Source organism: Rattus norvegicus, chromosome 2, assembly GCF_021556685.1.
Source record: "Rattus norvegicus strain SHRSP/BbbUtx chromosome 2, alternate assembly SHRSP_T2T, whole genome shotgun sequence".
In the NCBI taxonomy this organism is placed as follows: Eukaryota; Metazoa; Chordata; class Mammalia; order Rodentia; family Muridae; genus Rattus; species Rattus norvegicus.
In genome coordinates, this window is record NC_141535.1 from 236774430 (window position 1) to 236787210 (window position 12781).

Below are 12781 nucleotides of genomic sequence, written 5' to 3' on the forward strand. Positions count from 1 at the left end.
GTATTTAGCATTGTTCTAAGTGTTTTCTATTCTCTTTAGCTCTCTCTCCCTCTGCCCCCTCTCTCTTTCTCTCTCTCTCTTCCTTTCTCTCCCCACCCCCATCTCTCTGTCTCTCTCCCTCTGTCTCTCCCTCTGTCTCTCCGTCTCTCTCTGTCTCTATCTCTGTCTCTCCATCTCTCTCTGTCTCTGTCTCTGTCTCTCTGTCTTTCTCTCTACCCCATCTCTCTGTCTCTCTCCATCTCTCTCTGTCTCTCTCCCTGTCTCTCTCTCTCTCTCTCTCTCTCTCTCTCTCTCTCTCTCTCTCTCTGTCTCCACACCCCCTCCTCTCTCCTCTCTCTTCTCTCCCCCTCTTCCTCTCCCTCTCTCCCTCTCTCCCTCTCTCCCTCTTCCCCCTCTCTTTCTCAATGAGTCTTCATAGACCTACACTGGCCTCAAGCAGGTCTCAGACTTGTGTTCCCTTCCCCAGCTACAGAGACTCCCCGCATGCACCCCAAGGGCAGGCATCACTGCGTCTCTGCATCTGAAAGGAATCCCCACTGTCTATGAAGGGTGTTGTTTGTTGAGCTCGGCCTTGGACTCCTTCCTTGGAAAAGCAGTTACATAGGAAAGCATTTTGGTCTTCTTTTACAGATTCAGGATGGCAGCTGGCACAAGGCAAAATTCCTCTTCCACACCCAGAATCCTAATCAGCTTCCTGTAACCGAAGTGCAAAATCTTCCTCATCTCAGAACCGAGCAAAAGCACTACATCGAAAGCAGTTCTGTGTGCTTTCTCTAAGGCCTCCCGGGTCAGCCCGGAGGCCATGCTGTTGGTCAAGTAATTGCAGAGAGGAACAGGTAGACAGAAAGGTATGTCATTGTGAAATGTGGGGGAGAAGAAAAAAAAGACAGGGGTTAAATCTTAAGAAATCTCAGGAAGAAACAATTTCCTCCTAAGGAGAAACGGCATTTTTAAAGGACTATAACTGATAATGTATTTAATTCTCTTAATTTTTCTTTTTATTGATCTGAGTTTTCGTAAAGAATTCCCTAGAACTGAAGTTGTATAGACTCGGATTTCTTGAGGGTTTCCTGTGCTTTCATCCAGTCAGACAGCTGGAGCTGCAGGCCACCATGGAGCAGTACTGGATAGTGCTCTAAACGTGGGATGTTTCTTCTAAAGCTTGCAAGCCACAGTCTTCGGCACCTTCTCGTCCCAAACACTAAGCTGCGTTCAGGTCCCCCACGGGCGGATAAAATCTTAGCGGTGCACACTACCTCTTTCGTGTTTCCTTTTTGGTGTTGCTTGGTGCTGTTTCCCAAAACAGGGTGCTGTGGCTGTCATAAGACTATTTTATTTCTTTCTTCATCCTCGATATTAAGAGTGTATGTACTGGTTACATCAAAATATGTCTTAATTGTTAATACTTATTTCCACTTGTTTGGTGTCATGCTTAATAACAAGTAGAGTTATTTATGCAAGGTCCTCGTTTGATTCTAAAACTCTCTCTGTGCACACGGAATCAAGGCCAGCATGCTGTAACTCGTGTGTATACACAAGAGAGCTGGGGCTTCTCTTCTGTTGTTTTTCTTCTTTAAATTGCTGTAAAAAGTACTTTAGGCCACCTATATCCAGTGGTGGGTATGGATTAAAAACTGGTGTTTGTGATATACTGTTTTTAAACTCCAAGATCATCTGGAATGATATTTTGTGTACATATATATATATAAATATTGTGTAAAGTTTTAATTCAGCCAATCCTTTGAAAATTGCTGCTGTTCTAAATTATGAAATGTTGTATTTATGCTTTGTAGAAAATTCTTGCTTTGTAGTACCCAATGGTTTTTTTTTTCTTTCACTGCTCTGAAATATAATGTTAAGTGTTCAAAAGAATTTTACAGTCTTTAAAGCAACGTCGTACATGAGGGGATCTTTTTCCACTAAAGCTAAGCTAAGCCCATTCAGTCTTTCCCTGACATGGAACAATGTTAGCTCAATAGTAAAGAAAAAGAGTTTATGCCTCGTGCTGTGTGGAGAGCCTGTTGCTCACCCATTACAAGCATCCTGTTAACCTCGGCAAACCAAGTTTACCCATCTATAATAAAGAGGTGCTTTAAATCATCTTGAATGTTTCCTGTCTGTCTTCATTTATTACCATAGTCACGTGTTACACAGAGCAATGCCTCTGCCATTCCGTTCTTCCCGTATCCTCCTTGTTAGAAAATATGTGATATGATTACTGAAGGATCCCAGGAGCCTGTTTCCCAAACACTTTGAACACATGGTACAGAAGCAACAACAGCCTAAGAGACGGTGGGTGGTTTCCAGCAAGGATGTCAGTGTCATCCGAAGGACAATGTTCTTACCAAAGGTCCTAGGAAAACCGAGTGGCCACCTGCCAGCAAAGAGGGAGACAGTTTCCTTCTTTGGTTGTATGAAACAGATCCCCTGGGACCAGAGCTAAAAGACGCTCTCAAAGGAAGTGTACGAAACCTTCTCAGATTCTGATTTGATGATCGCTTCTGGGAATAATACCTAAAACACAAGAAGCAGCCAACAGGATGGTAGAAAATCCTCTGTATTTAATAGAGGATTATATATGAAAAGCGTCTAATGCTATAACAACAACATAAAAACAGCCTAGTCTTTAGAGAGAGGAAAGTGACTCAAAATGACATTTTTTCCAAAGAATGTATGCCAATGGGCGGTAAGAGAAAAGATGTTCACAGTTACTCGTCGTTCAAGAACTATGACTCAGTACTACTTTTATGGCGTTGACATTCGTCCCAAGTTCATGTCATGGGACTCTAAACTCTTTAGATTATGGGGCATTGCATGAAAAAAGGGGGTCTTGTTATCTGCAGTGAGAAACTTAAAACTAAAGGTATCAAAAATGAGTTTATGCCAATGAAGTAATTTAGGTTGGGAATTTTTATATAAAAATTTCTAGGGCAAGATCTTGCTGTAGCCCAGGCTAACCCAGAATGCCTACAGGCCAAGGAGGTTCTAAACACATAGGAGTCCTAGAACTTTTGTACCCCATGGAGATTTTGAACACCTAGAAGTCCTCTTGCCTCAGCCTCCCCTCCCAATTGCTGGGACTACGACTGCATGCCACCAAGCCCAGGTGACAGAGAGAGGATCTGACATAGCCTCAGGCTGTAGCTGATTAAAGCCAAAGGGGTGGGGTGCTGGTGCTGCCGTGTAAATTTAATAAGTAAAAGACAATGACAGATGGTTAGAGCTGGACCTTCCGGCCCCATCCATCACTTGGGAAGAAAGCGCAGGTCTCAGCCATTAAGCCCCCATAAACACTTAAATGAGCTTCCTCAGTGGTGAATACATCCACCTTCTCCAAAGGTTGCATGCTCAGGGAGGGCACTGCAGCTCCACACCATAGTTCATCCCTGCCTGTGCGTCCTGTTTGCATCCTTTAACAATGAACAGAGATGGAAGTCAAGTGTCGCCTTAAGTTCTGGGAACCGTTCACCAAACCTGAGAAAGGAGATGTGATTGCCACATCGGTTGACTGAAATTCCCTGTGACCTAGATTTTATCCTTGGCATCTGGAGTGAAGTGGCAGAGGGAGGTCTGAACCCACAAACCTGTGGATGCTGATCATGAAACTTAGTCATCAGACACCCACACCAGTGTCTGAAGACTTCTTGCCAGTCCTGGAAAATACCTGAGAACTGACACACCTAGGAATGGCTGCTACTAAAAACATGAAACACACAGAGACACGTAGAAACAAAAGCACCAAGCATTCGTTAGAATGGAGACGTTGAAAGTATCCTGCGTGACTAGTGGAGATATAAAAATGCAGCGACCACTGTGGAAAACTGTTTCGTGGTTCATTAAAGAGTCACATGGAATTGTGTTGTCTAGGTTCTATTCGCAGCAAGGAACGAGCAGATGTTTATACGATAGCGCTCAGAGAAGCATTAGCCACAAGAGCTGAAAGCCACCGAGAGCTCAATTGTTAACTAGTTGATGAGCAATATGTGGTACTTTTGCATAATAGGATTTTTTTCAGCCTTAAAAATGCATGAAATACTGATAAATGCTACAGCAGGGGTGAATCTTGAAAACACTAAGGCATGAGGTTAAGCCAGGTACAAAGAGATGGACATGGAAGGTTCCCTGTGATACGGGAATTAAGAGCAGACCAAGTCATCAGAGGCATAGAAATCAAAAGACAGATTAGCAGAGGTAGAAATCAGATGGGAAATACCTTAAATCTCTAAAGGGAAATGCAGCAAGAATTTCTCTCTAGGGTGATGACAAAGTCTCTAAGAGAGACTAGTGCTGCTTGCATTAATGAGATTTAAAAGTACCAGCACTACTGAATTGTGTACTTAATGATTTAAATAATAGTGTGTTGTGTGTGTTTTATATGTGACTTTAAAAGGGACCACAACAAAGATGTCTGACTTGATGTCCGAGGAAAATAAAAAATGTTTTCAGAGGTTGCTTCTAATGAGAAAACCATATCTGGTAATTGAGTTTGACTCTGAAGGCTATGCCCGTTCTGAACATAACTTATTCCAGAAGCGCAAATGATAAGTGACATTTCTAGGAAGCATTTTAGAGATACATAAAAACACAGAGAAACTGATCAAGAAAGACAGGGAGAGGAGGGAGGGAGGGAGCGAGGGAAACAAAGGGTGAGAGGATGCCTGCAGAAGTAACATCCATTCTGGTTCATATGGTCCATTTGAAATTATTTGGTTTTGTTTTCTTGTTCTTTACAAGCAGGATCTCATCGTAGTTCAGGGTGACCTCAAACTCATTTTGTAGCCAAGGCTGGCCTTGGACTATCCTCCTTCCTTCATGTCCCAAATGCTAAGAACACAGATGTGCACCACCAAAGATTTTAAGTTGTGTTGCTGAAACATTTGCATCAAGACAGATCACCCTAAGTACAGTCTACATGTGTGGAAACGTAGTTAAGTGCATGGCGAAGGCCAGCTGCCTGATTCAGTACACTGCGTGTTCACGGCTCCATGTTTCCACTGTTAGAGAAAGATAATAAAAGCACTTCTCTCGTTTAGTTGATGAATGAATTCACTAACTTGACTGCATAGTGCAGAGCTTGGTACAAAGTAACGTACGATGTCCACTACTGTCGTCTCCATCATCATTAAAGACCCAGTCTGTCTGTGGTTACCACTGAAGAGAGTTGTACTGACTCCTTTAATGATAATGTGTAATGTGTAAGGGGAAGAAAGAGACGATCTCCTCTTATGAGTAATTATTCATTTGCACAGTGAAATACCTCTGCCATGGTGGATTGCAGCCAGGAATCTGATGTTGCTGAGCATGACGTCAGACAGGGCAAAAAATTTCCTTTGTAAATGTAAATCTTTTTTTTTAATGTATGCTCAATCCTTTTAAAATGAGAGATGCCTGTGTCTATAAATAATTAAGAAGTTGCTTTCCAACTCATTCTTATTCTTTTAATTCTCTAAATACGTGTTTTATGCTCACCTGTTATGTGTCTGAGTGTATGTCTGTGTATCGCGTGTGTGCAGGAGCCTGCGGAGATCAGAAGAGGCTTCCCTGAAATTAGAGATACAGATGGTTGGGAGCCACCTGGATGTGAGTGCTGGGAACTGAGCCCAGGTCCTCTGTGAGAGCAGTAAGCGCACTTAGCCACGGACCCATCTAAATTGTAAGATATCACAGATTTTTACTGTGATATAAAGCCAGAGAAACGAAGTTGGACTTAAGAGAGAAACTTCATTCAGTCCCAGACCTGTGCACTCCTTGCTCCAGGTATTTGGAAAGTCATTTTGCTTCCTTCCCCATATTGAAAAGCTGCTGTCCGCTTGTCTGTCCAGTCAGTGATGGGAGGGAAGGTTACAAAGTCCTCGTCTCTGCCTGCATGCTTACCTTTGCTCTGTGTACGGCTCTCGTTTTGGTGCTGTCTGTAGAATTAGTCTCACTTGCCTAATCGGGTTTCGTTCTGGTGCTGTTTGCATTGCACAAATATTCATATCATGCTGACATCATGCTATGGATTAATAAATCTGCACATAATGACGTATGACGGCCATGCCAAGCCAGTCCCTCTACACTGCCTGTGCCCTTCGGTTAGACGATTTACCAGGGCACACATGCCCCTTTTATCGACACTGTCCTGTGGTACTTGCCTAGATGAAGTTCCTTTTCTCTGCTGCTGGTATTCCAGATTTCTTATCCTTGCCAGGGAATAATGCTGGGTTCGTGGACTGACTTTTGTCCTTGTTTGTATCCTAAGCTCTCTGCACCCTTTCGTGTAGATATATCTTCAATAGGCAACATAGAATTATATTTTTATTTGTACTAGAACTCAATGATTTTAAGCTCTAGTCAGTAATTTAGTACTGTTACATTTGTATTTGTCCCCGCTTTCTCCACATTACTTTACTGTTTCTTCCCTTTAACTTGTTTTTTTTTCTTTCTGTCCTTTCTTGATCTCCTTCTTCTTGGTAAGACAGTTTTATCATTCCAATTAATCTTTTGCAGACAATGGTGAGCCACCATGTGGGTTCTGGGAACTGAACCTGGCTCCCCTTGAAGAACAGCCAGTGCTCTTAAATACCGAGCCAGTTCTCCAGTTCAACTGGTTTTTTTAAGACTAATTACATCATTTTCTTAGACTCGAGGACGTTGGGGAAATCTTCCACTTCTATCGAGGGGCCTATTCATCAGAACTGAAAGTCTCCATAACTGGTTATCCCAGACGATACCTGCGTAGCTTAATGATCTATTTATATAATTTTTTTTTGTTTTCCTTGTTTTTCAATCATCTTCTTTTGTCTTCTGGCACGGCTAACGATCCCTTGATAAATAATCAGATCGAATGATAATCCATCACCCCCCACTGAAGAGGTCAACTGGACAGTTGGCCATCATCGATGGCTGGGCCTTCTGAGAGCTGATTCTTCCTCCGGTTCTCCTCACTCGTAGTTTCTAATTCCCTGTCTTTGATTTCCTTCATGCCTCAGTGCAAAGCTACGCATGGTTCCCAGGACTCTGTGGTCCTACGTCAACCTTGAACTCCGGCTTCCATCCCCTTGGCTTACTGCTCCCCCCTCACCAGCTGCCAACAGCCCCAGTGTGCTTTCTGCTCAGCGCCCCCCCCCCGGGGGGGGGAGTGAGGGAGTCCAGCTCCCTTCACTTATTTCCTTCTCTACTAATCCTTTACGCTGGCTACTCGGAACAGTCTCCGAGTCTGCCAAATATCTATTTTTTTTATATCTGTACAAGTTTTATAGTTGTTCTGAACAGTGGGTTTGGACTTACATAGGCAATTCCATAATAATTAGAAGAAGATGTTTCTTTATCTGTAATAAAAAAAATAGTGGCCTCAGTTCCGTGTTCTAGTAGGGATGACGATGATAATTCGAGCTTTAAGTTATCTCAGTCGACAGATAGAATATTGACTGTCTCCACGTAAGACAGTAGGTCAGACCTTGAGTACTCTAAGCACACACCAATGCTTAACACACTTTAACAGTACACATGTCAGTCGTCCTGTTTATTGCTGCCACATATGATACATCTGCGTAGGTCACAAGTCTAATGAAAGATTTCAACTTGTAACTTTATTATGATTTATTAATAAAAGCTACTTTCTCTATTAAAAATTTGGTTTCAGGGTTTTTTTTTTTAAACTCCTTTCATGTTTATTTATGTATGGGTCTCGGTGAGCGTATGCCACCTCTACGCAGGTGCCCATGGAGGCCAGAGGTGGGGCACTGGACCTGCTGAAGCTACGATGATAGGTATTCGTGGATGTCAGGGGGAAAAGACCTGGTCCTCAGGAAGATTAGCGCTGCTCCTATCTGCCTGCCGAGCCATCTCTCCAGCCCCATCTTCATGGTTGCTGTCGTTATTTTTTTCCCGGTTTACCGATGTCTTTCAGCCTCCAATTCTGTGGTAAGAAGCTAGCCATTTTTCATGTTGTTGTTCTCTGCTGTGAGGCAGTACTTTTCTTCCAGTGCATTTTTCTCTTCATGTGGGATTTGGGGAATTAATCCATGGCACTGCTGTGCAACAAACAATACTGTCTAGAGTTTCGTGAACTTGGGTCTGACCAGTCTCTATGCATTCTTCCCCTGCCGTTCCTTGTTTTCTTTGTACTTACATAGAAACAGCTGAATACCCAAGCCAAACGCTCATACACATAAACCCATAGCCATTGGCCACAAGTAAAATCTGTACAAAACATACCAGAAACATATCTTCCAGTGACAGGATAGTTCAGTCATATTAAACTACAGCCCGAAAGACATGACAAGATAGCAATATTTTTACTTTTCTTTCTCTTTGATAACTTCTTGCTGTAATTATGGATGTGCCATATTTGTGCACCGCATTGGGTACACAGGTTCTATGATGCGTCTATGGTCAGAACGACTTTCAGAAGCCAGGTTTCTCCTTCCACTGTGGACTCCAGGCATTAACTGGTGTGATTAGGCTTCTGGAGCAAGGACTTTTCACCCAGAGCCACCTCGGCAGCTCTCAGATATGCTCTCTAGACGGGCAGAAGTAGCACCAAGTCATTAACCTAGGCAGAGGATCCTACATGAAGTCTTCACAAACCCTACCTCACCTCAAGTGAGACACCGATGTGGTTCTTTCTGTACAGAACATACGGGTTTTGTCTGCTTGCACGACAACCTTATAATCAAGAAAAAGCTGAGGGGTTGGGGATTTAGCTCAGTGGTAGAGCGCTTGCCTAGGAAGCGCAAGACCCTGGGTTCGGTCCCCAGCTCCGAAAAAAAAGAACCAAAAAAAAAAAAAGAAGAAGAAAAAAAAAAAGAAAAGAAAGGGCTGGTGGTGGCACAGGAAACCTTGGACACTTGGATCACAGTGCTGCAGCAGGAGTGGACCGTGGTGCTGCAGCAGGAGTGGACGACACTCATGTTGCTGTAGGAGTGGACCCTGGTGCTGCAGCAGGAGTGGACCCTGGTGCTGCAGCAGGAGTGGACCCTGGTGCTGCAGCAGGAGTGGACCCTGGTGCTGCAGCAGGAGTGGACCCTGGTGCTGCAGCAGGAGTGGACCCTGGTGCTGCAGCAGGAGTTGACACTCGTGTTGCAGCAGGAGTGGACCCTGGTGCTGCAGCAGGAGTGGACCCTGGTGCTACAGCAGGAGTGGACCCTGGTGCTGCAGCAGGAGTGGACCCTGGTGCTGCAGCAGGAGTGGACCCTGGTGCTGCAGCAGGAGTGGACACTGGTGCTGCAGCAGGAGTGGACACTCATGTTGCAGCAGGAGTGGACACTGGTGCTGTAGCAGGAGTGGACACTGGTGCTGCAGCAGGAATGGACCCTGGTGCTGCAGCAGGAGTGGACCCTGGTGCTGCAGCAGGAGTGGACCCTTGTGCTGCAGCAGGAGTGGACCCTGGTGCTGCAGCAGGAGTAGACACTCATGTTGCTCTAGGAGTGGACACTGGTGTTGCTGTAGGAGTGGACACTCATGTTGCAGCAGGAGTGGACCCTGGTGCTGCAGCAGGAGTGGACCCTGGTGCTGCAGCAGGAGTGGACACTGGTGCTGCAGCAGGAGTGGACACTGGTGCTGCAGCAGGAGTGGACCCTGGTGCTGCAGCAGGAGTGGACACTCATGTTGCAGCAGGAGTGGACACTGGTGCTGCAGCAGGAGTGGACACTCATGTTGCAGCAGGAGTGGACCCTGGTGCTACAGCAGGAGTGGACCCTGGTGCTGCAGCAGGAGTGGACACTCATGTTGCTGTAGGAGTGGACACTGATGTTGCAGCAGGAGTGGACACTGGTGCTGCAGCAGGAGTGGACCCTGGTGCTGCAGCAGGAGTGGACCCTGGTGCTACAGCAGGAGTGGATCCTGGTGTTGCTGTAGGAGTGGACACTGGTGTTGCAGCAGGAGTGGACCCTGGTGCTGCAGCAGGAGTGGACACTGGTGCTGCAGCAGGAGTGGACACTGGTGCTGCAGCAGGAGTGGACCCTGGTGCTGCAGCAGGAGTGGACACTCATGTTGCAGCAGGAGTGGACACTGGTGCTGCAGCAGGAGTGGACACTCATGTTGCAGCAGGAGTGGACCCTGGTGCTACAGCAGGAGTGGACCCTGGTGCTGCAGCAGGAGTGGACACTCATGTTGCTGTAGGAGTGGACACTGATGTTGCAGCAGGAGTGGACACTGGTGCTGCAGCAGGAGTGGACCCTGGTGCTGCAGCAGGAGTGGACCCTGGTGCTACAGCAGGAGTGGACCCTGGTGCTGCAGCAGGAGTGGACAATCATGTTGCTGTAGGAGTGGACCCTGGTGCTGCAGCAGGAGTGGACTCTGGTGTTGCAGCAGGAGTGGACCCTGGTGTTGCAGCAGGAGTGGACCCTGGTGCTGCAGCAGACCCCTTGTGAATGTTCACACTGTGTGTGAATCCACCCCATGTAGTCAGGCAGGCAACATTTATAGTTTCAAAGGTTTGGACTAAGTTTCCAGTGCATAGTGTGCAGTCCATTAATGTTTCAGTGTTTCCTCATGACTTAGGTAATGGTTGCCTGCAAGAGGTAGGTATAACGAGGTTGTTTTCACCTCAGCCTGGGTACATATTATGCAATGTGTGTGTGTGTGTGTTTTGGATTCAGAGCCTGGACTGGTTCAGAGCCGAGCTAGGAAAACAGCCCCTTTACAGAGAAACGAGAGATGGGGATCCTGAGCTAGCATCTCAGCTGTAGGAGATGGAATTTTATTACTGCCTAGAACCACAAAAGACGTTAGTAACCACACATTAAAAAATAATTTTATTTTATTAAGTATCTGGTTCAGGAAAAAGTTGCAGTTCAAAGGCAAGAGAATTTCTCACTTCCTGCAGCAAACACTGAAAAGCCAGTTTTATGGAACTTTTGACATAGGGGCGCTGCCCTACCTCAGCTAGTAAGAAGAGAAAGCCTTTAGTTGAACTTCATTATGTCCTATCCAAGTTTTTCATTGAATATTTTCAATTTACAGATGTGCAGCCATTTAGTAACACAGCTGTCAAAATATTACTTTTTAAAAATTCACAGTTAGGAGCTGTGGGGGTAGGTGGCTTAGTCAAGATGCCTGCTGTGTAGGCACAAGGACCTGAGTTCATAAATACAAAGTCAGCCGTGGTGCTGTGTGCCTGTAATCCCAGCCCCTGTGGGCAGAGCGAGGGGTGTTCTGGGGCTTGCTGGCCAGCCAGTCTAGCTCATCAGAGTGTTTAGGGTTCAGTAAGAGACCATGTCTCAAAAACAAAGTGGAGATCCAGAGAGGGAAACTCACAATGTTGACCTCTGACCTTTGCACCCATGATGAAGTAAGTGGACAGCCATAGAGGAAGACAAACAATGTTGACCTCTGACCTTTGCACTCACGCGCCTGTTCACACAAAAGTAATCAGTGACAACAACAACAACAAAAAATTCACAGCTAAAGTGTTTTTAGCATTCCCTAACAGTTTACTACATAATTCGATGCAGAAAAACATAGAATAAATATTTTTTCTTTTAAGTATTCCTATGAAGACGAAAATACACAATGAAAAAACTTAATGAGTAGGCACTTCAAGTTTTTAGTTTGACAGTTATCAGTGAAAAACAAAAATGACTGGTTTTATGGGTGTCCCTGTTTTCTTCGGTTTTGTTTCACTTGAGACAGGGTCTCACTATATAGCTCAGGTTGCCCTTGAGATCCAGCCCACTCTGTCTCCTCAGTGCTGGGATTAAAGAGTACAGCATCACGCCCAACTAAGGATTGATCATTTTTAGTGTGGCATCATGGCCACCTACAATTCAGGCTAAACATGCTGGTTTCATGTCCCTCCCTGCCTGCCAACATCCTATATAAGTGGGTGTAAAGATCACAGACAGTCAGTGTCCTTCATGGTTGAGCTCCAGGTAGGCTGTCCACACTGGTCAGCCTTACATTCATGTGCAGCAATTGGAGTCAGTAAGAGGTGTGTGTGTGTGTGTGTGTGTGTGTGTGTGTGTGTGTGTGTGTGTGTGTGTGTTTCAAAGCCTTAGGACAATCCCAGTGTCATCTTCCTACTTCAAGCCTGTGGCTCAGGATGCAAGCCCTCGGCTTCCTGCTTCTGCTACTCCACCTGCTGGTTGCTGCCAGGACAGACTCTACCCCTCTGAAACCGTGAGCCCAAATAAACCCTTTCTTCTCTAAGATGCCGTGGCCATGGTGTCTTACTGCAGCAACAGAAGAGTAACACAACCATGGTAGCAATGTTTCGGTAAGTAGAAATGAGGCTGGAAAAAAACCATGATACGAAGACATTTGCATAGTTATCATAAGGATCCAAGTCATTATCCTAAGAGCAACGATTAGGCACTGAAGGATTTGAAAGAGGCCACTGAAATTATCCAACTTTAGTCCAAAATGAGGCCAACCTATGAAAAAAAAGCCAAATATTTACTTACTAGGTTAACAAATTAAAAACTAATAGGTTTAGATAACTCTTATGTATCAACTTCATGCAACTGTGTGTAATTAAATTTGAGTTTTAACAACATCTCAACGTGTCACTGTGTAACTAAAATATAAAACCTATATAAGCTCAAATTCTCTAATAGCTTCATTTAAATAAGCAGAGAGAAACAGGTAAAATTGATTTCAATAATATATTATCTATTATATCCAAAATAATATAATTTCAACAAGTAATCAACATAAATAGTTTGTTGGGGGGGGTGAGAAGAGTTGGGTTTTTTGTTTCTGTTTTATTGCTTTTTCAATCTCTGTGTATCCTCGGCTATCCTAAAAGTCATGCTATAGACCAGTTTGGCCTTGAACTCAAAGGTCCACCTACCTCTGC

The 12781-nt window shown here is 44.8% G+C and overlaps 1 protein-coding gene across 3 annotated transcripts in view; it reads left to right on the top strand.

The window, feature by feature from the left end:
- Col24a1 (collagen type XXIV alpha 1 chain) overlaps positions 1 to 2107 on the top strand; it is a 257704-nt gene extending 255597 nt beyond the window's left edge. For 2 of the 3 annotated variants that reach the window (XM_087631264.1, XM_087631268.1), the window contains one exon: positions 631 to 2107. In XM_087631264.1, coding sequence (XP_087487390.1) covers positions 631 to 777 — 147 coding nt within the window. In that variant the 3' untranslated portion in view covers positions 778 to 2107. 3 annotated transcript variants of the gene reach the window in all.
- The last annotated feature ends 10674 nt before the right edge of the window (positions 2108 to 12781 follow it).